Genomic DNA, 26,068 nt, shown 5'->3' with positions numbered 1-26,068 from the left:
AACATTTCCTATGCAAATAAAGTCGGAGCAGGCCACAGAGAGCGTGATCCGTTCCCGGTGTTTACAATGGCGCCTCAACGCCACAGCCGTTATCGAGATGCTCCGAGATTAGTTGCGCGGGGCTGTTTTGCATATGAAAGTGGAAGGTGCTCGGCGCACGGAAGGGGCGCCCCACCCGCACACTGACTTCCATTGTCCCAGGATTTGCATTGAATAATTATCTCCACTTCGGGGGTGTTTTTCGCCGCCTGCTCGGCCGATCGCGCAGATAGCGAGCTCCATAGTTGCCGCTTGTTTGTTCAATTCATGAATCTTATTTATGTTCCCGGGGTAAAGGGGACGGGGTCACGCCACCGTGAGGCTAGCCAATTCTTTGTTGTCACCTAGAGCGTAAAGCAGAACTCCAGGCAGACGGCTAAATATATTTAGGTGAACAGCTTCAAGCACTTCCTGCCCTGTTTAGCCAGGAAGGTGACACCAATACTTTCATCTTTAGCTTTGCTGCTTCCTGTGTCAGGCAGGCAACAGCTGAAGAAGGAGATGGTGGTGTCACCTTCTTGGGGTGTCCTCCTGTCTGGAATTCACCCGGACAGTCCGGTTTTTGAGTCTTGTGTCCGAGTTTCCAGCAAGCTGACACAAGACACTAAGTGCTGATGCCGGCACTTTACATTTTTTAACAGATGCGTCTGCCCAGGTCCCCAGCAAGCGCGGACGTCAGGCAGCCGCATCTGTATCTTCCTGTGAGCTGCAGGCGCCTGTAAACAGGCACAGGCCTGCCCCCACATCTCCTCCTCCGTCTTTCTGAAAGCACGCTGCCCGCCTCTGGACCCTAGGTGAGACAGCACACACAGCACTCCTGAGAGCTTTCATAGCCCACCTGAGACCCTACACAACCACCTGAGAGCCTGCATAGTCCACCTGAGAGCGCGCAAAGCCCACCTGAGAGCCCGCGCAGCATTCCTTAGAGCTCGCATTGCCCATCTGAGAATCCGCATAGCCACCGTAAGAGCCTGCACAGCCCACCTGAGACTCCACCTGAGACCCCACATAGCCCGCCTGAGAGTGTGCATAGCCCACCTGAGAGCCCGCACAGCGCACCTGAGAGCGTGATATATAGATATGTACATGTGCACCCCAGCAGTATTGTCGGGTCTGCCTGGGTTCTTCCCTGCTAGACTACAGAAACCCCCCCTTTCTTATCTCCATAACATATGGGGGGAAGCATTTTTCCTTTTTGGGAAGATTTCTCCTTACATCCTGTCTAGGTGTCAGACAAAACAGGAAGTCAGGGAAATCAGCCCAAATGAGTCAGAGACAACATTAAAAACCCAATGGAGGATCAAAGCCCCTTCCATTGTATGGCAGGGGAGCTCCTTACAGCCCCCGTGACCATTTAACATTTCCTATGCAAATAAAGTCGGAGCAGGCCACAGAGAGCGTGATCCGTTCCCGGTGTTTACAATGGCGCCTCAACGCCACAGCCGTTATCGAGATGCTCCGAGATTAGTTGCGCGGGGCTGTTTTGCATATGAAAGTGGAAGGTGCTCGGCGCACGGAAGGGGCGCCCCACCCGCACACTGACTTCCATTGTCCCAGGATTTGCATTGAATAATTATCTCCACTTCGGGGGTGTTTTTCGCCGCCTGCTCGGCCGATCGCGCAGATAGCGAGCTCCATAGTTGCCGCTTGTTTGTTCAATTCATGAATCTTATTTATGTTCCCGGGGTAAAGGGGACGGGGTCACGCCACCGTGAGGCTAGCCAATTCTTTGTTGTCACCTAGAGCGTAAAGCAGAACTCCAGGCAGACGGCTAAATATATTTAGGTGAACAGCTTCAAGCACTTCCTGCCCTGTTCAGCCAGGAAGGTGACACCAATACTTTCATCTTTAGCTTTGCTGCTTCCTGTGTCAGGCAGGCAACAGCTGAAGAAGGAGATGGTGGTGTCACCTTCTTGGGGTGTCCTCCTGTCTGGAATTCACCCGGACAGTCCGGTTTTTGAGTCTTGTGTCCGAGTTTCCAGCAAGCTGACACAAGACACTAAGTGCTGATGCCGGCACTTTACATTTTTTAACAGATGCGTCTGCCCAGGTCCCCAGCAAGCGCGGACGTCAGGCAGCCGCATCTGTATCTTCCTGTGAGCTGCAGGCGCCTGTAAACAGGCACAGGCCTGCCCCCACATCTCCTCCTCCGTCTTTCTGAAAGCACGCTGCCCGCCTCTGGACCCTAGGTGAGACAGCACACACAGCACTCCTGAGAGCTTTCATAGCCCACCTGAGACCCTACACAACCACCTGAGAGCCTGCATAGTCCACCTGAGAGCGCGCAAAGCCCACCTGAGAGCCCGCGCAGCATTCCTTAGAGCTCGCATTGCCCATCTGAGAATCCGCATAGCCACCGTAAGAGCCTGCACAGCCCACCTGAGACTCCACCTGAGACCCCACATAGCCCGCCTGAGAGTGTGCATAGCCCACCTGAGAGCCCGCACAGCGCACCTGAGAGCGTGATATATAGATATGTACATGTGCACCCCAGCAGTATTGTCGGGTCTGCCTGGGTTCTTCCCTGCTAGACTACAGAAACCCCCCCTTTCTTATCTCCATAACATATGGGGGGAAGCATTTTTCCTTTTTGGGAAGATTTCTCCTTACATCCTGTCTAGGTGTCAGACAAAACAGGAAGTCAGGGAAATCAGCCCAAATGAGTCAGAGACAACATTAAAAACCCAATGGAGGATCAAAGCCCCTCTATCCAACACTATATGAAAAATCTCTGGAGTTAGCCTTTAAGCCAGGGGTGGATGACACTGGCCCTCCAGCTGTGCTTTAACTACAAATCCCATCATGCCTCTGCTTCTGGGAGTCATGCCTGTAACTGTCTTAGTCTTGCAATGCCTCATGGGACTTCTAGTTCCACAACAGCTGGAGGGCCAGAGTTGCCCACCCCTGCTTTAAGGTTGAAGCATTAACAGTAAACTCTGATCAGACTGAATGTAACATGTCACCTTTTTGTCCTCCATGGTCCCTAAAGGAGTCCTCAGCCCAGGATCTTAACAAAGTCCGCGAGCGGATGACGAAGTTTATAGACGACACCGTTAGAGAGACGGCAGAGCCCTTTCTCTACGTGGATGAGGTAAGGAGCAGTAAGATTTAAAAGGGCCACGCTACCCAAAACAGGTCAGTCTGATCTGATCGGGGGAGGGTTCAGCAGTTAAAGCCCAACTGAAAGTTCACACTTTTTTTCCCTCTTTATAGCCCTATACCGCGATGCGTTAGGAATTTAGCCAAAATCCACTTCAATTGCCTTAAAATACTTTTTTTTTCCCTTAGCGGAAATGTGCTTCCTGTTCTTACCCTCCAGTGCTCTATCCTGGCAGAGCTGAGTAGCAGCCACACCCCTCATCACAAGTGTCCTCAAACAGGCTCAGAAATGCCTTAAAATACCTTTTCCTCTTCTGTTCTCACCCTCCAATGCTCTATACTGGCAGAGCTGAGTAACCGCTATACTGGCAGAGCTGAGTAGCAGCCACACCTCTCATCATAAGTGTCCTCACACAGACCCAAAAATAGTTAAAATACCCTTTACCACTTAGTGGAAATGTAATCTCTGTTCTCCCCCTCCTGTCACAATCTGGGATCAGGCTCAGAGTCCAGCAGCTGAAGCAGCAGGCAATTCGTAGTAGAACAGGCCGGGTTCGGTACACAAGCAGAGGGTAGTGGTGGAGGAGCAGGCAGAAGTGTAGTCAGTGAACAAGCCGAGTTCAGGAGCCAATGGTATCAGGTATGTAGCAGGAGATGGAGAGAGCAGTCGGTGAATCAGCAGACAAAGGTCGGTACACGGGTAGCAGTTTGAGCAGATTGTAGCACAGAAGGAGCAGGAAGCAAGATCAATGCAGGAGCACAATAATCTGGCAAACAGGAAGTGCAGAGGCGTGGCTTAAATAGGAAGTTCAAGGGAGGAGCAAGGAGGTCAGAGTTCAGCATCTGATTAGGTATAACTGAGGATACACAGGAGATCAGGCAAGGAGCTATCCAAGGTTCTTAGGTGGCTCAGCAGGTAGAACTACAGCCGAGGCTCTGGGTTCAGACCCAGTTCCTGACACCTCCAGTGCTCTGTGCTGGCAGAGCTGAGTAACAGCCACGCCTCTCATTGCAAGTGTCCTCACACAGACTTGTGTTGCATAAAAAGAGAGGGAGCATGTCTGACCAGGTGTAATGTCCTTGCCTGCCGCGAGCCGTATGCGTTCCAGCGTGGAACGCATCGGCCGCATCACGCAGGCCGCTTCCCTCTTGGAGGGGGAGCTTCTCTGCTCTCCACCATGGAACGCGGAAGTGACGTCACGGCCGAGTCACTTCCGGGTTCGCGGACTATTTAAAGGTACTGTGGACGCTATGGAAGCGTTCCACTATTGTGCTCGATGCCCTACACAAGCCAGGAGCTCCACGAACCACACACACCTCTGGACCTTGATCTACCTGACAACTAACTACTAGGAACCGCAAGTATTGGTAACAAGTGGGGGATTTGTACTTGCCCAGTTGAACTGTCTAACTACTAAAACCCTTGGCTAAAGAACCAGTACAGTATACTGTGACAATCTGCTCGCTTGTTCATTCCTGCTTGAACGTGTGTATATACCTTTATTCTGGATCAAGACTGTTACATAACCTCTGATTCTAACTCTCTGTGTACTGACCCGTTTAGTGCTGAGTTGTGTACACAATACTTTGTTCAAACTTCCCCACCTCACTTGTGGCAAATGATGCAAGAACCCCTCACTCTCCGTTAAGATTGAGAGAGACGCCTGGGGTTCAAGCCTGATTGCCATACCCAGCCTTCAATCACCTTCTCAAGTCCGCAGCTGTGATCCATTGCCCCGTCCCAGCAACAGGTGCATTACACCAGGTCTGTTAGAGTGCACTGGGCAGTGTGGTAGACCTCTGATGTCTTTTGGACTGCACAGGTATATTTAGACACACTGAGCAAAAGGCAATACCGGGAAAGAAGTGAAACCACAAAAATGGAGGCTATTAGTACAATGTCTGAAGATGTCTTTGACTTCAGTTGGCAATAACCTGCCCAGGTGCCCTTATAAGAGCCTGGCCCTTTCTGACTTCACTGGGGAAATCTTATTCTCCTTCCTTATGTCTTTAAATCTTTTCCAGTTCCTGACCTACTTATTTTCCAAAGAGAATACCATCTGGGATGAGAAATACGATGAGATTGCCGTCCAGAATATGAATAATCCTCTGTCGCATTACTGGATTGCTTCCTCGCACAACACGTGAGTAATGATGGGCTCTTAATCCTCTGGGCACCCCAGGTACATTGCATTGAAATGCATTGGGAGTACTTCAAAACATAAGAAGGGAACGCAAGAAAAAAATAAACTTTCCAGGGAGAAACATGGAGGCCGTCGTTCTGATAATGCCAGTTGTCTGTCTGCCATGCTCATCCTCTGGCTTCAACACTTTGAATCACGCTCAAAACATGTATGCACATAAGGGCCCCTGACTTTGCCAACGTGCTGATTCAGTGACTTAGAAAGTAATAAAGTCAGGGGACCAGTATAGCTGCCAGGTAACTAGCCTTCTCAGAAGGAATGGCAGCCACTGCATTTCTCTTAGAAAAAGTGTTACCCGATCCCTTAGTCATTCAATATGCCGATTTAAATTCTCAGGCATGGTGCCCTTTGCTGTGAGAATTCCTAAAACGTCGCAGCAGAGAAAAAGGGAATGCGTATCTGTGCGCACTTCTAGTTATCAGGCCCCTTTGTCAGACCAACACTGGCCTGCGGCCATTTTATTAGGCGTATATTGCACAGTGACAGCTCACACCTGACATGCTGCTACTATGCAGAGAGCAAGCTATAGCACAGGGGTGGGCAACTCTGGCTCTCCAGCTGTTCTTTAACTATAAATCTCAACATGCCTATGCCCCTGGGAGTTATGCCTGTAAAGGTGCCCATACACCTTACGAATATCGGCTGATTTTCGTTTGGGAACGCGTTTTCGGCCGATAGTCGTAAGGTTGATGGGGAGTCTACAACCGCAAATACCGTACAATCGTACAACGTTCGTCTTTCCAGCATGCTAGAAACTTTCGGTCGATGGTACGATTTTCACAAGGTAATGGCGTTTCTCTATGTCAAAATTCATACGATTAACACTGCTCATGCGCAAATGAAAATCCGTGCGGTTGATTAACGATATTCGTCCAGGTGATATCTGCTAAAGACCGCTAATTGAACTGTGCGATGGTCGGGGCAGGATGGGGCCGCTGTACAAAAATCGTTCGACGGTTTGATCATTGGACGAAAAATGTTTGGCCGATGATTGCAAGGTCTATGGGCACCTTAACTGTCAGTCTTGCAAGGCCTCATGGGAGTTGTAGTTCCACAACAGCTGGCGGGCTGGATTTGCTTACTGAATCGCTTCTTATCCTCTCTCCCCCCGTGATCAGAAAGTGATCATCAGATCATCAGATTTTTCATCAGAAAAATCTGCAAAGTTATAATATTTATACCAGGGGTAGACAACCTCAGCACTCCAGCTGTAGGGAAACTGCAAATGCCTCTGGCTCTGGGAGTCATGCAATGTCTTATGGGACTTGTATAACAACTGGAATGCCGAGGTTGCCTACTCGTGATTTAGACTCTTCTGCTCTATAATTTTAGATGCGACTGGTTCTCTTTAGCTATGGTGGGATGATTACCCCACCAGTGAGCCTGAAACATATCAGAAAGCCAATGGCTGATCCATCTCACTGGCTTCTGCCAAAACCCTGATGCATTAATTGGGCGTGGACTGACCCTTTAAATGACTATATAATAGGAGACTTTATAATAATGGAATTACAACCCCTCCGCACCTGGGACATACTTCTCAGCCATGACCCCTCTTCTGCTTCCTGTTTAGGTATCTAACGGGAGACCAGCTGCGCAGCGAGTCATCCACCGAAGCCTACGTGCGATGTCTGCGGATGGGATGCAGGTGTATTGAACGTAAGCATGAAATGAATTCATTGTTATTTAATAGGAAACTATGCAAATTGCGCTGTCACTCCATTTCTGGTCATTGTTACACAGCCAGCGGAGGTTCTGATAGACGTGACCTGACTTAAAGGAGGCCACCGGCCAGAATAAAAATTTGATGGTAGAAGAGTTTACATTCTGTAAAGTCTGTTTTATTCATAAATGGAAAATAGGATCAAATAAGATTTGAAACACGGCAATTTTATTTTAATTTCATTTTATATCAAATGAATAAAAATCCAGCAGGGATGATGGGAGCTCTTCATAAAGGGCACAACAGGTGTACAGACCCGGGAACTCAGCATAGGGATGGGGGGGGCTCCTCATAATAAGCACAGCAGGTGTACAGACTCAGGAACTCAGCATAGGGATGTTGGGGACCCCTCATAATGGGCACAGCAGGTGTACAGAGCCAGGAACTCAGCACAGGGATGGTGAAAAGCCCCTCATAATGGGCAAAGCCTATGTGCAGACCAAGGAACTCAGCACAGGGATGGTGGGAGACCCTAATGATGGGCACAGCAGGTGTACAAACCCAGAAACTCAGCACAGGGATGGTGGACGCCCCCTAATAATGGGAACAGGCAGTGTGCAGACCCAGGACAGGGATGTTGGGAACCCCTCATAACGGGCACAGTTGTGTACAGAGCCAGGAACTCAGCAGTAGAGCCCCTGAGAGATAGCCAAGACTGTCAGGTGGTTTAACACTCCAGTATCTACACAAGTGGAAGTTTTTAAAATCAGGGAGTCAGTTAATCACCACTTAACTGAGAAAACACATTTTGCAGCCAAAGTCATCTGTGGAATCTCTACACGTAGCGAGGGAGCCCTTGCTGTAGTAGATGATGCTCTGAGCTTATCTAAGGGTAATGGTTTTCTCTCTCTCCTCTCTCCAGTGGACTGCTGGGACGGTCCTGACGGAAAGCCAATTATCTATCACGGATGGACAAGAACAACGAAAATTAAATTTGAGGACGTGGTGCAAGCTATTAAGGATCACGCATTTGTCACCTCTGAGTGAGTCCGCGCTGTAACTCTTAAGTAACTGTGTGACCTTGGCGTGAACAAAAGAAAGGCCAGAACTAACCGCTATTTATTTTACCGCGTAGGCCAACCTAAATTATTTAGTTCTTTATGAGCTGAACCTGTCCATGGTGTATTTCACAGTCCATATAAATAGCAGGTGAAGAGGGGTCATCAAACTAAGGAAAATATATTTTACCGGCATCATAGAAAGGATTTTATTTACTTTATTGGTAGAGTGGTTGGGAAGCGGAATTTACGGCTGACAGCGCTGGTGATGGCGCATTCAGGGGAAAATATTAAACCTGGTTGGAATGGGAGTAATATTCAGTATGAAAGTATTATACATTTGAAAGGTTTATATTTCCCTCTAATTTAACTTCATTGGCTTTGAATCTACCACTTTGGTTTGTGTGTCAGGGGTCACCTTAAAGGGCTCATTCAGACAGGCATGCAAGACCGTAAAAAGACCTGATCCTGGAAGGGACGGTGTCGCAGCAGTTTGTGCTTCCCTATGGGAGGACACGGCTGCATGCAATTACACACGGTCACACACACACCCGAACCTGCACATCCGTGCGTGTCTGGGTGCCCGCAGTGTGCGCCCAAGTGCGGGCACCCTGACCCGCATGTATGTGCAAGCTTGGGTGTGCGTGTAACCACGTGTAATTGCATACAGCCACGTCTTCCCATTGGGAAGAACAGGCTGATGCGCACAATTACACACAGTACCTGTACCTTCCAGGATCGGGTCTTTTTATGGGCGTACACGTCCGTACAGCATCTGAATGAGGCCTAAGTTGAACTCCTTCCCTTCAGTCTTGCACAGTTGTACCGGCAACTCTCCTGGACAGAAATAGCTTATTCTGATTTCACTGAACACTGCTAACCCCAAAAATGGTAACACCCCCCAATCCCCCAGCCCCGCCCACCATGCGCGATCATGCAAACTCAAATGCACAGATTGGGTGTACACGTGTACTAAAACAATGATTGCACCATACATATTAGGTATCACCGTGCATGACGGAGTGAGAGAAATAGTACTAGGGTCATCATTCATTGTTAACCCTAAACTGATGAGCTGTAAAGGCATTTAAAGCATTGTGATGGGCAATTTTGGGAACCAAGACAGAAGGAACCTCCATCCGCTGGCGCCTGCAGTTGTATGTAAGCAAAGGGACAGGATGTAGTGACATCATTGACCTTATATAGCCACATGGCTATATTTGGGCAATGACCTTAATCTAATATGGCAGTGTGGCCATATAAGGTCAGTGACATCAGCAAAAGCATCCCGCCCCTTTGTTTATGTGCAGCTGTGGGGCAGGGAATGCGATGGCCTGCAGCTGATTGGGCGATTAGCCCCATGTAGCTTACAGATTCGGAGTAGCCCTTTTTTTTTTTGATCATGGAGTCCAAAACCTGTTACCCCACTATTGATCTGTGACATGTTGTCCAGACCTCCCCGTCAGTGCCCTATCTCTTGCCCAAATATATTATTATGTCTTATTCAGATACCCAGTCACACTCTCCATAGAGGAACACTGTAATGTGGAGCAGCAGAGGTACATGGCCAAGGTGTTCAAAGAGGTCCTCGGAGATCTTCTGCTAACCAAACCCATCGAAGCGAGTGCCGATCAACTGCCTTCACCCACACAGCTGAAAGAGAAGATTATCATTAAGGTAAAGCTGTACCAAAAGCACTAAGGGGATGTCTACTGTCTTAGTAGATGTGATAATGTTTATGTCACTCAAGCAAGGTTTACATCTACTTTAACAAACATGACTTTTGATTCTAGCACAAAAAGCTGGGGCCCAAAGGAGATTATGTCACAAACACAGATGACAGTAAAGAGGAAACCAAACTACAGGGGGAGCTCCATATGTGGGACCCTATAGATCAGGTAAGTTGCTTACATTCTCCTTATACTGAAATGCATGTTTGCTATTTGTCTTTTTGTTCATAATTTTAAAGATTGAGCACTTCTGTTTTCTTGTGTACGATACACAGCGCTTTAGCAAATGAAACCTTCATTCAGTTCAGCTGGTCATACACTGGTAGACACTGGTGCCATGGCTGTAAATGTGTGGCTGCCGGGCCAATGTGTCTACCAAAGCTGTAAATGTGAGGCCACTGGACCAAGGTGTCTACCATAGCTATAAATGGGTGGCCAGCTGGGCCAAGGTGCCTACATTAGCTGAAATAGTGTGGCCACATGTGTCAAGGTGTCTACCATAGCTGTGTCTACTATAGCTGTAAACAGGTGGCCACCTGGGCCAAGGTGTCTACCATAACTGCAAATAGGTGGCCACATGGGTCAAGGTGTCTACCATAGCTGTAAAGGGGTGGTCAACTGAGCAAAGTGTCTACCCTAGCTGTAAATGTGTGGCCATCTCAGCCAAGATGTATACCATAGCTGTAAATGGGTGGCCGCTGGGTCAGGCTGTCTACTATAGCTGTAAATGGGTGGCCGCCAGACCAAGGTGTCTTCCATAGCTGTAAATGGGTGGCCACCTGTGCCAAGTTGTCTACCATAGCTGTAAATGGGTGACCGCTAGGCCAATTTGTCTACCATAGCTGTAAATAGGTGGCTGCCTGGGCCAAGGTGTCTCCTCTAGTTGTAAATGGGTGGCCACCTGGCCCAATGTGTCTACCACAAGTGTAAATGTGTGGCTACTTGGGCCAAGGTGTCTACCATATCTGTAAATGGTTGGCCATCTGGGCCAAGGTGTCTACCATACCTGTAAATGGGTGGCCATCTGAGCCAAGATGTCTGCCATACCTGTACATTGGTGGCCTACCAGGCCAAGGTGTCTATCACAGCTGTAAATGGGAGGCGGCACTGGCTAAGGTGCCTGAGATTTCTTACACTAACAGGGCTTGCCTCCAACTGTTCACGCTTTTTTAACTATGCCTGTTTAACTGTTCCCCTTTAAATTGCACCCAAAGTTCAGTTCAGTGTAGCCACACCCACTTGGACAATGCCTTCATAATGATTTTATCTCTAGAACAATGTCGCCAACTTTGTTCAGGCATCATCCAGGGTCACCATCTACTTCTTGGACTAAAAGCTGGCTCAGAGACGACACAGTCATTTGTAAAAGTTTTTTTTTTAGTTCAGCTTTCCAAGAGTGAGGATTGGATTAAATGAATAAAAAGTCCGTCTGCCATTGGTCTAATCGTACAGCCGTGATCCCAAATCTTCTGCTAATAATACAAAATGATTAGAATTTGACTTTAAATGTGCAGTTGACATTTTTATTAATATATGACTATTTATTTCATTAAAGAAATGGTCTGTTCGTTACTGTGCCATAGCTGGTGATAAGCTTTCATATGGAGATGAAATTGAGCAGATTACAGAAGATTCTACACTGAAGGTAATAAATATGCCCTACCTGATTCTTTATGATCGACTTTTGTTTTGTAGCCACTAGATGGAGCCAAGGAACATAGGAATTGCTCCATCTGGTGGCAAGATCGATGTGCGAACGGCATTCACCCAGCTATACACTGGGCAGAATGGTTCTACACAGAGATGCACTGATACCGTTTTGTCTGTATCGAGTACGAGGACCAATATTTTTTTGTCAGTACAGAATACCGATACCGGAAGTCCCATTAAGGAAACCGGGTGGCATGTAATGACTCACCGCTTGGCTTCCTGATTAGCTAGGAAGCTGGCTCCATGCTCCCTCGTCATCAGGTGACGAGGAAGCATGGAGGCGGCTTTCTGGCCAATCAGGAAGCCGGGGGGCAGGTAATGACTTGCCTCCCGGCTTTCTGATTGGCCAGCTTCCTGACCAATCAGGAAGCCAGGCGGCGGGTCATTACACTTCACCTGGCTTCCTGATTGGCCGGGAAGCTGGCTCCATGCTCCCTCGTCACCAAGTGGTGAGGAAGCATGAAGCTGGCTTTCAGGCCAATCAGAAAGCCAGGCGGGTAATGACTCACCGCATGGCTTCCTGATTGGCCAGCTTTTCGACCAATCAGGAAGCCGGGCGGTGAGTCGTTACACTCCACCCGGCTTCCTGATTGGCCGGGAAGACGGCTCCATGCTTCTTGTCACCAAGTGATGAGGGAGCATGGAGCCAGCTTCCCGTACAATCAGGAAGCCGGGAGTCATGTAATGACTCACACCTGGCTTCCAGATACTGGAAGCTCTGGTATTAGGATAAGTAGCAGGAGCATTTGGGTGAGGATGAGTACTCGCCCAAATACTCAGTACCGACACCGATACTAGTATCGGTACATCCTTAATATATATTTACTGTGTATATATATATGTCTATAAAGATATATATAGATATAGATACACACATATATACATGAGGCTCTGTATTTGTGTATCAGTTAGTTCTATGTGGCTTTTGTTGTATCACTGAACCTTTTTTTCCCCTCTATGCACTCGCTCCATATCAATTCCCAGCGCCTTCACTTTTATTTACTTATCTGACACTGAGCCCCGGCGGAATTATGAAGGATATCAACTGTTACAATGTAGCAATGATCCAAATAAACACCGACGCTTTTAAGATTGCAAAAAGACATATTTACAGGGTATCAAACTGTTCCAGTGGAGCAGATAACCTCGGCGTGAAATGTATTTAGTGTCATCCTTCTCTTGTTCCCGTCCAAACCTGTAATTCTCTCTAATCAGCCCTTACTGTCTGAGACAGTATTTGTGGGCGAGATGCATTATCCTCAAAGCGCCGGACTGTGAGTTGTTTCGACGTTATAAATAAGTCCGCTAGTGCATTCCGTGGCCGTTTTTGTGAAAAGAACCCAGCGCGGGCGATGCGGAGGCTGTGCTTTGCTATATGGTCAATTTTTCTGTTCTGAATAGAGGGAATTCAAAACAAAAAAGGAAGAGGAAGGAAAATTCAATAAATAATTGAAAAGCGGTAAATCTGAACTCCGGACATAAAAATGTTCATTTAAATATATTCCTTGATAGCCACAAAGGTTATATATCTACATTGTGTGTGCCAAAATCCTTTGCAAGCCCAGATATTACCTTGTGAAAGTAGCAGTGACATCATCACTATGTTGCCCAGCCTGTGCAGAGAGCTGTGGGAGGGGTCCAGCAAGCCCCACCCACTGCAGGCTGCCTGCAGAGAACTACAGGAGGGGCGGAGACCAGACCAGTCACTCTGCACAGGGAGAGAGAGCTACAGTGAGCGGTCTTTTTTGCAGGAGGGGGCGCAGACAAGACCAGTCATCCTGCAAAAGGAGAGAGCAGCAGTGACTGGTCTTTATTACAGGAGGGGGTGGGGACCAGACCAGTCACTCTGCACAGGGAGAGAGAGCTACAGTGAGCGGTCTTTTTTGCAGGAGGGGGCGCAGACAAGACCGCTCATCCTGCACAATGAGAGAGAGCAGCATTGAGTGGTCTTTTTTGCAGGAGGGGGCGCAGACAAGACCAGTCACCCTGCAAAAGGAGAGAGCAGCAGTGACTGGTCTTTATTACAGGAGGGGGTGGGGACCAGACCAGTCGCTCTGCACAAGGAGAGAGGCCTGCAGTGACTGGAAGAGCTGAAATAAGCATTGATGCATGTGCCTTCCTTTGCTGGTCATGTGACTCAGGAAGTTCACACCCAGTGACCTTGTGAGGTACTGTTTGAATTCTGGCTGCAACTGATTACAGAGAGCTCAGATTAAGCTATACCAAGTGGACTCCGTGATTGCAGTCCAGTTGCAATGTCTTTTGGGTAGCAGCAGTACATCACATCACTGACTGTGTTCCCTTATTACCCAAGGCTGCTCTTTAAAGAGAACCTGTCAGGTCTCTAAATAAAATGGCAAATGTCTGCAGTGGGGGAGAAATTATACTCACCTCTACGGCACTCCATCTCCTGCTGTCCCTCTATTCCAGCCCTGTGGTCTGTCTCTTTGGCTTTCCGAACGTCTGGGAGTGTCGGGTCCCCCTAATCCCCCCCCTTCCATTCTGTGTGCGATGGTTCCTTCCTTTTGCTCTTGCATCACTGTTGACACCTGTAGTGACGTAGGGGTCGGGGAAAGGAACCACGGTGTTACATGGGGGAAGCAGGCATCTGAAGTGTCGAATGCCAAAAACATTGAGGGGGGCTGGAGCACTGGAACGGAGGGGAGATAAGAGACATGGTGGCCGAAGAAGTCAGTATACTGCCTCTTACATTGCAGGGTATTGCCATTTTATTTTAAGGCCTGACAGGTTCTCTTTAAAGTAAAAAGCCCCAGGAATTGTAAGAACTACCCCGGGGTTCAGTGCTCATTTTTTGTCTCGGTGCTCAAATAAAGAAGATATACTCACCTGATCCGTGGTCCCACCGGACTGCCAGACCGATCCCCACAGCCTCTTCTCTGCATGGCATGCTATAGCGATCATTGCACTTCTAAAATGATTGCTGTTATCTCAGCACTGCAAGACAAGACACAGAGAGCGCCTCCATCGCATAAAAACTTTTTAATTAACGAATAAAAAATGGTATAAAGGTACTCACAAAGGACGAATAAAAACAGGCATAAAAGGGTCAGAACGAAAAGGTGCATATCCACCGGCTGTTCGTCTTCCCTGGTAGTGAAGTGGTTTACGCGTTTCAGAGGTCAAGCCTCCTTCCTCAGAACCAATTGGTTGTTCTGAACCTGGTGAGAGCCGCCCCGTTATCGCCCTGCACTCCTGAACTCTCTTGAACCAAAATCTGCTGGCGCTGTTTTTGATTTTGTCTGTTATCTCAGCACTGTATAACGAGGAATGGCACACAAGCTGATTATCGCTGGGTCTCTTTACACTTTTTCCAGAAATGACATTAATTTAACTGCAAATTTTGTCTTTTCTTTCCCTCCACCCAACCCAGTCACTGCGAGAGCAACATCTGCAGGAGAAATGGTTCCACGGTCGGATGCACGAAGGCCGTTTCATGGCGGAGCGGCTGCTGCAGGAGTACTGCGCTGAGATGGGAGGCAAAGATGGCACGTTCCTAGTGCGAGAGAGCGAGTCCTACCGGGATGATTTTACTCTCTCCTTCTGCTTTGTTCTGCCTTTTTTTTGTCTGGTGACCCTCTTGCAGGAGGTCGGGGAGAGTCCAGCACTGCCGGATCCGCTCGTGTACAGATGGAGAGTATGTGAAGTATTACCTGACCGACAACTTAACCTTTGACAGTATTTATGAACTCATACAACACTACAGGGATGCCTCGCTGCGCTGTGCGGATTTCGAGTTGCGATTAACGGATGCCGTTCCGAACCCCAACCCGCACCTGTCCAAGGAGTAAGTCTTTACGTCAGGTTGTCGTGTCTCTAAGGCCGTGTCGGGTATCTTGACCACGTACACTAAAAGCCACTCCCTGCTGGTGTTTTATTCTGAATCATCGCCGTATGTTAGGAGTGGGCAACTCCGGCCCTCCAGCTGTTGTGGAACTACAAGTCCCATGAGGCATTGCAAGACTCTGACTGCCATAGGCATGACTTCCAGAGGCAGAGGCATGATGGGATTTACTGTACAAGCACAGCTGGAGAGCTGGAGTTGCTCACCCCTGCAATAGAGCAAAGGTAGCCAAACTTCAGCCCTCCAGCTCTGGTGAGGGTAGGCCAGGGGTGGGCAACCTCACACCTCCAGCTCTGGTGGAACTACAAATCCCATGAGGCATTGCAAGACTTTGACAGCCACAGGCAGGACTCCCAAAGGCAGAGGCATGATGGATGTGTAGTTAAAGCAATAGAGCAAGGGTAGCCAAACTTCAGCCCTCTGGCTCTGGTGAGGGTAGGCCAGGGGTGGGCAACCTCACACCTCCAGCTCTGGTGGAACTACAAATCCCATGAGGCATTGCACGACTTTGATAGCCATAGGCATGAATTCCAGAGGCAGATGCATGATGGATTTGTAGTTAAAGCACAGCTGGAGGGCTGATTGCCCACCCTTACATTATGTACTCAACTCTCCCTTTAAGAAGCCACGGCCCTGATATATTGTAACGGACACTGTTATGTGAATCAATGCAACAAATCGAAAAGAACAAAAACAGTTTAGTCAATGAAGTTGTTGTCACCCAATCGCTAAAACCTCATCTAATGTTCAACATGCTAATTTCATTTCAAAACTCATGCTGAACCTTTTCAATCTGAAGCTTTCATTAAAGCTGAGGTTGTATCTGCTCATATTTTGTCTTCCCAGGCTCCTCCTTTACCCTTTCATTAACATGCCAATTATATTTCTTAAAGTGACATTAAACCCTCAGATTTTTTAACATAAACCAATACAGTAATACCTTGGTTTACGAGCATAATTCGTTCCGGCAGCATGCTTGTAATCCAAAGCGCTTGTATATCAAAGCAAATTTCCCCATAGGAAATAATGGAAATTCAGATGATTTGTTCCACAACCCAAAAATATTCATATAAAAATTATTACAATACTGTACTGTAATATAATACTGTACAAAATATAAAGAAAAAGAAACCAATTACCGGTACCTTTGTGGCCGGTGTGAGAGGGACAAGAGAGAGGAGGATTATTGTGTAGGACAACTTTCACTATCACTAACGGAATCACTCCTATCTCTTGACTCTTGACTTGAATGGAATCTTTTTCTCTTCGTGAAACCTTAACAAGGAATCTATCCAATGTGACATTGCATTGTCGTTAAACAGAATCCTCGCTCGCACTGCTACAGCCTTATTCAGTGGTGGTTTTCTACAAAATTTTGCTCTTCTTGCAAGACATTGCTTGTATATCAAGGCAAAATTTTTCAGAAATGTTTGCTTGTCTTGCAAAACACTCTCAAACCAAGTTACTTGTAAACCAAGGTATTACTGTACTGTAATGTGTGCCTTACTGTAATCCATGGATGTTTCCCTTCTCTTTGCTGCTCTTCCTATTAAATCCTCATGTGTTCTCATGCTGGGGGAGAACTTCCCTTTGCAGCTGAAGGCCTCTTCCTGTAGTGCTGGCTCAGGTTACAAACCTATACAAACCTATACACAGACACCATATATCCATTCCTGAGACAAGGCAGTCTGCTGCAAAACAGAAGTTCTGCCCAGCATGAGAAGACATGAGGATTTAAAAGGAAGAGCAGCAAAGAGAAGGGAAACTACCATGGATTACAGTAAGGCACACATTACAGTATTGTTTTATGTTAAAAAATCTGAGGGTTTAATGTCACTTTAAGTAAAACCTTTCTGTTTTCAATACATCATCTTTATTAGACCCGGTGATGTCATCACTGGGTATCTGTGCTCCTCTGTGCAATGTAGAAAGATCATAACTGATGAGAGGGTGCTGTACATAGCATCCTTAAAACATCACAGCACCTTGCCTCAGTACTCGAGAGACTTTAGCCCTGATGCTGGCTCTTGGAAGGAGTTGGGCAAATATTAAAATGATGGGTGGGTGTCTGTCTGGAGGAGTGGGCATTCTTATGCAGGCTGACCGCCATCGCTAACACCCACATGTGATGCTGAACTTCGGTGATCAACAGAAGTAAAAACCAATAAATAAAAGGGGCGGGCCAGGGGCAGTCAGGGTGGGGAGTGTGAGCAGCAATGGCCAAGCACCGGTGCTGCCCCATAGGATGAAGGGGAGTGACAGAGGACAGGAGACTTGAATGGATCAGTGACTGTTTGTGCATTTGGTGTAGGTGGTACTATGACAACCTGAGTCGAGGAGAAGCGGAAGACATGCTGATGAGGATACCTCGAGATGGAGCTTTTCTGATACGAAAGAGAGAAGAGACGAATTCCTACGCTATCACCTTCAGGTACGTGCTCCCTTTTCACTCCATCTTCTCTTTTCATCTTCACTCTTTGAAGTTCAGCTAGGACTTAATCTTCTCTTTACTCTGAAACACATCCATAAAAGAGAGAATCATTGAAGACCAGCTTCAGCCCAAACTGTCCTACAGATTGAACTCTCTTCTAAAGGTAATGAAACAAAATTTGAAACAAGAAAAATTTGAAACAATGGCTTCAGAATAACAGAACTCAGCTCCTTGAGGACCCGTGGGTGGAAGCCATCTGGTCCAGGTTCATTAATCATCTGGGTTCTATCAGCTATGGGCCATGGTAGTTCATTTCCCTTATCTTTGTCCCCAGTCACCAACTCTGAAAGCTGCTGTGACCTCATCAGAGTCACCCTAACTTACAGTAAATCCCAGCTTGTGTGTTTGTGTATTTTAGGGCGGAAGGTAAAGTGAAGCACTGCAGAATCCAGAAAGATGGCCGCCTGTTTGTGTTGGGAACTTCGGCGTATTTCGAGAACTTGGTGGAGCTGGTCAATTATTACGAGAAGCACACGCTGTACCGGAAGATGAAGCTGCGCTACCCTGTGACCGAGGAACTGCTGATCAGATTCAACCTTGTATGTCCCAAGTTTCCACTAATGTTTCAGTAAAATGAAACTTAGTTACATAGTTACATAGTTACATAGTATTTGAGGTTGAATAAAGACATTAGTCCATCAAGTCCAACCTATTAGGATCTCATTCTAGGAGTACCTGTACCCCTGTATATTACGGTCCCTTAAGAAATCGTCCAAAAGTTTCTTGAACAATTCCACATTATTTGCTGAAATCACCGCCTGTGGCAGTGAGTTCCAGACCCTAACTGATCTTACTGTGAAGAACCCCCTTCGCCCCTTGTGCTGGAATTTTTTTTCCACCAATTTTAGGTGATGGCCTCTAGTTTTTGTAACGGAGTTAATTTTAAACAGTTTATCGCTAATGTTGCTACCACCATTGAACATTTTGTACATGGAAATCATATCCCCCCCTTAATCTCCTCACCTCCAATGTGAACATGTTTAAATTTAGTAGCCTTGTCTCGTAGCTCTGGTCCTCCATACCCCTAATTAGTTTGGTTGCCCTCCGCTGGACTTTTTCCAACTCAAGGACATCTTTTCTCAAGGACAACTTTCTAATGTTATTTTTAAACTTCCTCCTTCTGCTAGTTTGAGGCCTCCAACACAGAGCTCCCTTCTCCCTCTCAGAGCCCCATAGCCACCCTACCTCACTCAGAGCCCTTCAGCTTCCGTTCCTTCCTTACAGTCACATAGGGTGCTCTAGTTGAATGCACCCTACAGGTTTCCCCGAGCCTCCCGGCTCCCCTCCTTTATCTCACTGGCACAGATGCCATGGTAGTCCTCCCCAAATTCACACCACTGAAGTGGCAGCATATTTTTCTTCCACTGCCACCGACACAGCAGCATTTGTTCCTTACAGTGACACCACCAACACAGGGGCATATTTCCCTTTGCCTGATGAAGGGAACTTTTGGTTCCGAAACATTGCATGGAAATGCTGCACCATTTAGTCAATAAATAGATTGACTGGACGCTACAATGGAGTGCGAGTGACTTTTTTGGTTCATTGTTATATGCGGAGGCGTCCGCTGTCGCTGCCGCACCCGCCCTGTGTGTGGGGAACTTTTTTCCGGTCAGGAGTGCGATGGGACCTTTTGGATTTTGTATTTCCCTTTAGTGACTCCCCTGACGTAGGGCATTTTTTTCTTTTTAGTGACACCACTGACAAAGGGGGCATTTTTCTTTTTACTGATACCACTAACAGGTAAATTTTTTCCATCCAGCGACATAACGGACACAGGGGTATTTTTTCCTTAACACCGACGGAGGTGTTTTATCCCTGTAGTGACACCACTGACACAGGGGCATTTTTTCTATTTAGTGACACCACTGACACAGGGGAATCTTTTCCCGTTAGTGACACCACTGACGTAAGTCATTTCTTTCCTTCCAGTGACACCACTAACATAGGGGCATGTTTTCCTTCCAGTGACACCACTGACTTGGGCATTCTTTTCTTTTGGTGACATCACCAATACAGGGGCATTTTTTCCTTCCAGTGACACCACTAACACAGGGGCATCTTTTCCCTTTAGTGACACCACCGACGTAAGCCAATTTTTTCCTTCCAGTGACATCACCAACACAAGAGCATTTTTCCCTTTAGTGACACCACCGACGTAAGTCAATTTTTTCCTTCCACTGACACCACCAACACGGGGGAATTTTTAACTTCTAGTGACACCATTGATGCAGTTTGGCATCTTCACGCTGAGCAATGGATGACCTTGTCCCGACACTGACTACACAAGAAATACAAAAGGAAGTAGCTGGTTGTCTACTGTGACCAACAAAGCCAATTGGTCCTTTAAAAATGTAATGTCTGTGCCAGGGCACTTGCTTGGCAAAGGCAAGCTTGGCATTTTCCTAGAGCACCACCAGCTAGAGAAGGCCCCAGATTGCAGTAAGGAATAGCAGCTACACATAGTGACATCTTACTGTGTATGGACAAAAGTCTATATTACATTGTAGAAAAAAAGTCGGGTGTGTGGGCAACTCTACTCCATTTATAGACGGGAAATGCCAAACTTCTCAATGCCTTTGTCCCTGGCTCTGTGCTTTTCCTAGAACCTTGCACAGAGCTTCAGTTCACAATACAGTCATCCCCTGTGACATGCTTTTACTTCTATGAGATATCTTCAAACTGACATGCATGGCTATTTTGACTTATTATGGGTTTGTAGTCGGGTACTTAGCATGCTCTTGCAGCAAACACGCTATACTCTAATGCTGTATACAGAATAAGACCTATAATAAAGTCTGCTAAAGCCTTAACTATAGCTCACCTGGAGGATATTTCCTTTTATTTTTTCCTCATTAGATCGCTAATTAGTTTTTAAGTCAGTGACAACCATGTATTATAATAATATATTATCCGATACGGTAAAGGGCCTGTCCCCCATCCGTGCCAGTTCTGACAAACCCATTCAGCCCATCAGTTCTTATAAATGACATTGTTTGCTGATTACCTCTCTTACATCCATTAACTAGGAGTGTTCTGTTCCAGGAAAAAGACGTAAACTCCATTTACGATGTAATGACCAAACTCTACGTGGATCCCGATGAAATTTCCCCGGCCATGGTGAGAATGATTCCGCTTCTACATCAGCTCATACCTGTGCTGCTGCATCACCCGTCCGGGCGCACAGTATAGGAATGTTACCTAAAAAGTGCTATATTGTTATTCATTTTAAACTCCCCCCCCCGATTATTGCCCTTTAACTCATGCCGCTCATTCAGCATCGATCACCCATGGGAATAAATTGTACTGCATAAAGGGATTATTAAAGCTAAACTCCAGGCAGATATAAAAGACACACATGAATGCAGCTCGCTATCCATTAATAAATCATGAAATGTATTTAGTTTTAAGTAATTTAGTATCAGTATCGGTGCCGATGCTGAGTATTTGCAATCTGTAATTGTTTAAGTGGATGGGGGACCTTTTAGAATAAAAAGATGGCCCTTTAACACAGAAAGTGGTGCCACCTCCTGGCTGTGCTACCTGGCAGAGCTATATGTGTATTTAGCTGCTTACCTGGAGTTTAGCTTTAAGGGATCTGTTTCCACCCTTGCCGCACTAGCACCTCACCTTTGTATATATTCTCTTTTTTTATTCTAAGCCCCAAGGAACAGTTATGGCTTTATACAACTATTCAGCTACCAGACCAGATGAGCTGAGCTTCTGCACGGGCGCTGTCATTCATAACGTGATCAAAATCTCTGATGGATGGTGAGGACCGGTCATGTTCTTATTCATCGTTAGTTATATTGGAACGTAGGGGGTTAAACAAAGGATTGACCTCTCGTGCAATATTGTAACCCGTTGTGCAGGTGGAAGGGCGACTATGGAGATAAACTGCAGCACTTCTTCCCTTCCAATTATGTGGAGGACATATCGACCAATGAGGAATTTATCACTAACCAGGTAACACTGCTACACCGGGTGTAAATCATAAAAATGATATGTCCTATGTGTAGTCAGTTCCATTTTAGGCCCATTTCCCACCTGGGCGTTTTTCCACGCGTTCGTACTCGCGGAAAAACGCTCAAACAGGGAAATGCCATTATTTTCAATGTGCATGGTTCCCATCTGGGCGTTTTTCCGTGAGTACGAACGCATGTACTTCTATGGGGCGTTTTGGTCGGGCGTTTCCATTGGTATACAGCCAAGTAGCCCTCGGAAACGCGCGTTTGTCGCACGGTTTTTTTTACCGCGAAAGGCGCGACAAACGCTAATATTCAATACGCCTAGGTGTGAACCCATCCTTAAGGTGAACCCAGGTGCAGACTATGCCCACTTGAGTATTCACATGAACTTGCTATAAAAGTACTTTTGATGAAGTCCTAACTCACCTCTGTAGCTATGGGCATTGTGGAGCAAATTATTTTCAAAATTCCCACTAGAGGCACTAGGGGTGTGAATCATAAGTCATACATACTATATGTATTTCATCTGTGTATTCAGGTTCACTTTAAGGTGGATCCGTGCCCAGACTATGCACACTTAAGCATTTACATTAACTTGCTGTAAAAGTACTTTTGATGAAGTCCTCACTCACTTCTGTAGCTATAGGCATTGTGGAGCAATTCATTTTCAAACTTCACACTACAGGCACTAGGGTTGTGAATCATAAATCATACATAGTATATGTATTTCAACTGTGTATTCAGGTTCACTTTAAGGTGGATCTGTGCCTAGACTATGCCCACTTAAGTATTTATATGAACTTGCTGTAAAAGTACTTTTGATGAAGTCCTCACTCACCTATGTAGCTAGGGCCATTGTGGAACAATTCAGTTTCAAAGTTCACACTAGAGGCACTAGGAGTGTGAAGCATAAGTCATACTTACTATATGTGTTTTATCTGTGTATACAGGTCCACTTTAAGGTGAATCCGTGCCTAGACTATGCCCACTTAATTATTTATGTGAACTTGCTGTAAAAGTAGTTTTTATGAAGTCCTCACTCACCTCTGTTGCTATGGGCATTGTGGAGCAATTCATTGTCAAAGTTCACACTAGAGGCACTGAAATCACAGCTCCTTCCCTCAATACTTTCTATGGAGAGCAGACTCTTGGCAGCCTGCCAGTCTTTTAGTATACACACACATCTGGCCATACAGTGCTCAGATTTCATCCAGCTGAAATTTGATCCATTGGTGGCCCTGCTGGCACCCCTCAGTTTAAAAAAGTTTTGGGGACAGGCCAAAGGTGTGTAGCTGAACAGTGACATCCGCCAATCAGCTAGAGTCACTGGTCAGGTATTCAGACAGCTGCGGGCGCTGCCTATCGGAATACAGTAGCTGGCAAAGGAAACTCCCCCATCCATGCTGCTTTTTTGGTGGTACTCGCTCCCACTTCCTTATTCATCCTAGACAAAGATGACATCCTTGGTCCACCTCTCCCACCACCACTTGCAGCCTCCTATGGTATAGACACACATCCCAGGAGGATACTAGACCGTTCTCCCTGCAGTCCAGATCTTGCACGTGTGCAGTAGGTGGCTGACGGCGTGTGATCAGGAAGCCACAGCCAGCATCTAAATCCAAGATGGCGGTGCGGAAGGCCAGAAGCCCTGAGAAGTATCAGCTGCACGGATGACAGCGCTGGACTTCATGGGCTGGTAAGTATGTGCTTCGTCAGCAGCTACAGTACTTCATTAAGTCCCTTATTAAGAACATTCAGGGACACAGCAGTAAAAACCCCCGCAGAGGGTCTCATCCTTCCCTACTCTATCCAAAACGAAATCAAAGGTTTTGTCTAGAGATACACTTTAAGGCATCGTGTGTCTGGAAAGTGAGAGGATAGTAGCTGCCGGAATGGAATGTGTCTCTTTAATCTGAGTATTGGATACATTTCATCTTGTCTGGCCGGAGATCAGAATGTGATTTGTAGAGATGAGAGCCTTCCGCTGATTATGAAATGTCTGCCATCCATGTGCAAATCATCATGACAAGGTGACTGAAAGATTCTCCTGTTTGGCAGATCATTGAGGACAGTCCCCTGGGATCCCTGTGCAGAGGAATTCTGGATCTGGGCACCTATGAAATCAGTAAGTACGACCTCAGTCCTGGACTTTATGTGCCACCTTTCAGGCTGATAACCGATATCAGGTACCGATATTCTGTTTACATTCAGGAAGTCGTCTGAGAACAAAAGTTATCTCTCAGGTCCGCTCCTCTGCTGATTGACAGCAGGCAGTGGGTGGGTGCAATAGCCATCCTGATATTTTCTATTGCTTCCCCTGCTATTTGTTGTTTTTTGTTGTATTCTGACAGCGGCCTCCGGCTGCTGTTAGAATACCTGAACAGAGGCGGCAGTTCAATGGCTGCCGCCTCTGTTCCTGTGTAGATTTTCTGATCGGCTCCTTCAATCATGTATAACAGATGGATTATAGGAAGGAAGGAAGGAAGGATCAATGGAACATTCAGCTAGGATATTCCACATCATAAATATCTATCCATTTGTATTTTCTTCCCAGGTGCCATTTTAGATTAACATGAAAACCACCGCATGAAATCTGTATGACATGAGCCTGTATTAGGAAGCATTTGTCATTCGGTGCCAATAAGTGAAATAAATATATATATATATTTTTTTCCCAGAGAAACTTCCGCAGGGGAAGAACAAGAAAACCTTCGTCTTTTCACTGGAGCCCAAGAATCCTGAGGACCCCTCGGTAGATTTTGCGACTGATAAAGTGGAAGAATTGTTTGAATGGTACAAAAACATCCATCACATTGTACACCAGAAGGGGGCGCAGGTGAGTGCTGGACGGCTCATTGCAGTCTATACCTGGAACAGAACGGGATAGTTTTTTTGGCTGACCCTACATTTGGAATGCTGGTTTACTTGACACACCTGCTGTTTTAGTAGGGATGCACCGATACCGTTTTATTCGTATCGAGTATGACTACTGATATTTATATTTCCGTACTCGCCGATACCGAGTCATGATACCAGTACTTCTGATAGCATGGAGCTCCCTTCCCAGGCAATCAGGAAGCCGGGCGGCATGTCATTTTCCGCCACCTGGCTTTGTAATTGGCCAGAAAGCTCCCTCCATGCTGCTTGGCCAGCTTGATGCTGATTGGCTGGGAAGCATTGAGCTGGCAAAACAGGATGGAGCCATTACCCCCCGCCCGGCTTCCTGATTGGCCATGAAGCCGGCTCCATGTTCCCTCGCAGCACGATTCTGGTATCGGGGAATGTGTGCATCCCTACTTTTTAGTATATTTTCTTTCTGGGTCAAATGTAACATCAGAAAGATACCTCGTTATGACCACTAGATGGAGCTGAGGAGCACAGGAAAGACCTATTTATTTTCTATGATTTCTAGGCCCACCTAGTGGCCATAATGCAGTATTTTCCTGATTACATTCGATCTGGAAAGAAAAGAAAAATATAATATATATATCTATATATCTATAGATATATATAGATATATCTATAGATATATATATTAATACCATTTGTTTTTGCCCCCATTTGCACAGAACGAATGTACATGCACTTGCTCTTCAATAACTATACAGGCTTGTAGATGGATTTGGTTATTAGGAGTGGGATAAAACCTGTTGAAAATTCAGTACAGAGTACAGATTTATTTTTAGTTTTTCACCATGGATACCCTTAAAGGAAAACTATGGGGTTAAGGCTTTTCCCCATAGTTCTCCTTAGGGTAATGGGAGGACACAAACTAGCGTCCTCCCGTCACCCTAGGCTCAGTATACCGCAAGCTATAGCTCGCGGTATACTGAGACGCCACAGCTGAAGCGAATCCCGACAATTATGCCGGGATCCGCCCAGCTGTGTGACTGACAGCTGGCTCTGCCTATCTAGAGGCAGAGTCAGCTGTACCCGCCCCCTCCCTTGTCCATTCCGCCAGTCAGCGCTGGCGGATCGGAGCGGGGAGGGGGGAATCCAGCCCCTCCCCTGTCACGGCAGAGAGCCATGACAGGATCAAGAGGTGAGCGAACGCCGGTATGTGTTCGCTCACCTCCCGATCTACTGAGCAGTCTCATTATCACAGGTCGGCTAGAACTATGAGGTAAGTGAAAAGCACTCACCTCATAGTTCTACTTTAAAGAAAACTGTATGTAGGTAGGAAAGCTGCCAACCATATTGGAAAAATAGATTTTGGGTTTCCGTTCACTTTAATGTTCAGTTTC

General features: G+C 46.6%; 1 protein-coding gene across 1 annotated transcript in view; it reads left to right on the top strand.

Annotated features, from left to right (window-relative positions):
- Window positions 1-26,068, top strand: part of PLCG2 (phospholipase C gamma 2) — a 100,374-nt gene that overhangs the window by 45,563 nt on the left and 28,743 nt on the right. Inside the window, exons 10-25 of the mRNA XM_018555893.1 lie at window positions 3,029-3,130; window positions 5,164-5,282; window positions 6,916-7,001; window positions 7,928-8,048; window positions 9,572-9,740; window positions 9,857-9,961; window positions 11,349-11,438; window positions 14,895-15,066; window positions 15,107-15,308; window positions 17,677-17,796; window positions 18,215-18,395; window positions 20,902-20,976; window positions 21,518-21,627; window positions 21,729-21,822; window positions 23,883-23,949; window positions 24,503-24,660. Of these exons, the coding sequence (XP_018411395.1) occupies window positions 3,029-3,130; window positions 5,164-5,282; window positions 6,916-7,001; window positions 7,928-8,048; window positions 9,572-9,740; window positions 9,857-9,961; window positions 11,349-11,438; window positions 14,895-15,066; window positions 15,107-15,308; window positions 17,677-17,796; window positions 18,215-18,395; window positions 20,902-20,976; window positions 21,518-21,627; window positions 21,729-21,822; window positions 23,883-23,949; window positions 24,503-24,660 (1,971 nt within the window). The remainder of the gene's footprint in view (window positions 1-3,028; window positions 3,131-5,163; window positions 5,283-6,915; window positions 7,002-7,927; window positions 8,049-9,571; window positions 9,741-9,856; window positions 9,962-11,348; window positions 11,439-14,894; window positions 15,067-15,106; window positions 15,309-17,676; window positions 17,797-18,214; window positions 18,396-20,901; window positions 20,977-21,517; window positions 21,628-21,728; window positions 21,823-23,882; window positions 23,950-24,502; window positions 24,661-26,068) is intronic.

The sequence above is a fragment of the Nanorana parkeri genome, unplaced genomic scaffold, assembly GCF_000935625.1.
Source record: "Nanorana parkeri isolate BGI_ZX_2015 unplaced genomic scaffold, ASM93562v1 scaffold216, whole genome shotgun sequence".
NCBI lineage: Eukaryota > Metazoa > Chordata > Amphibia > Anura > Dicroglossidae > Nanorana > Nanorana parkeri.
This window is presented reverse-complemented; position numbering and strand designations above follow the sequence as displayed.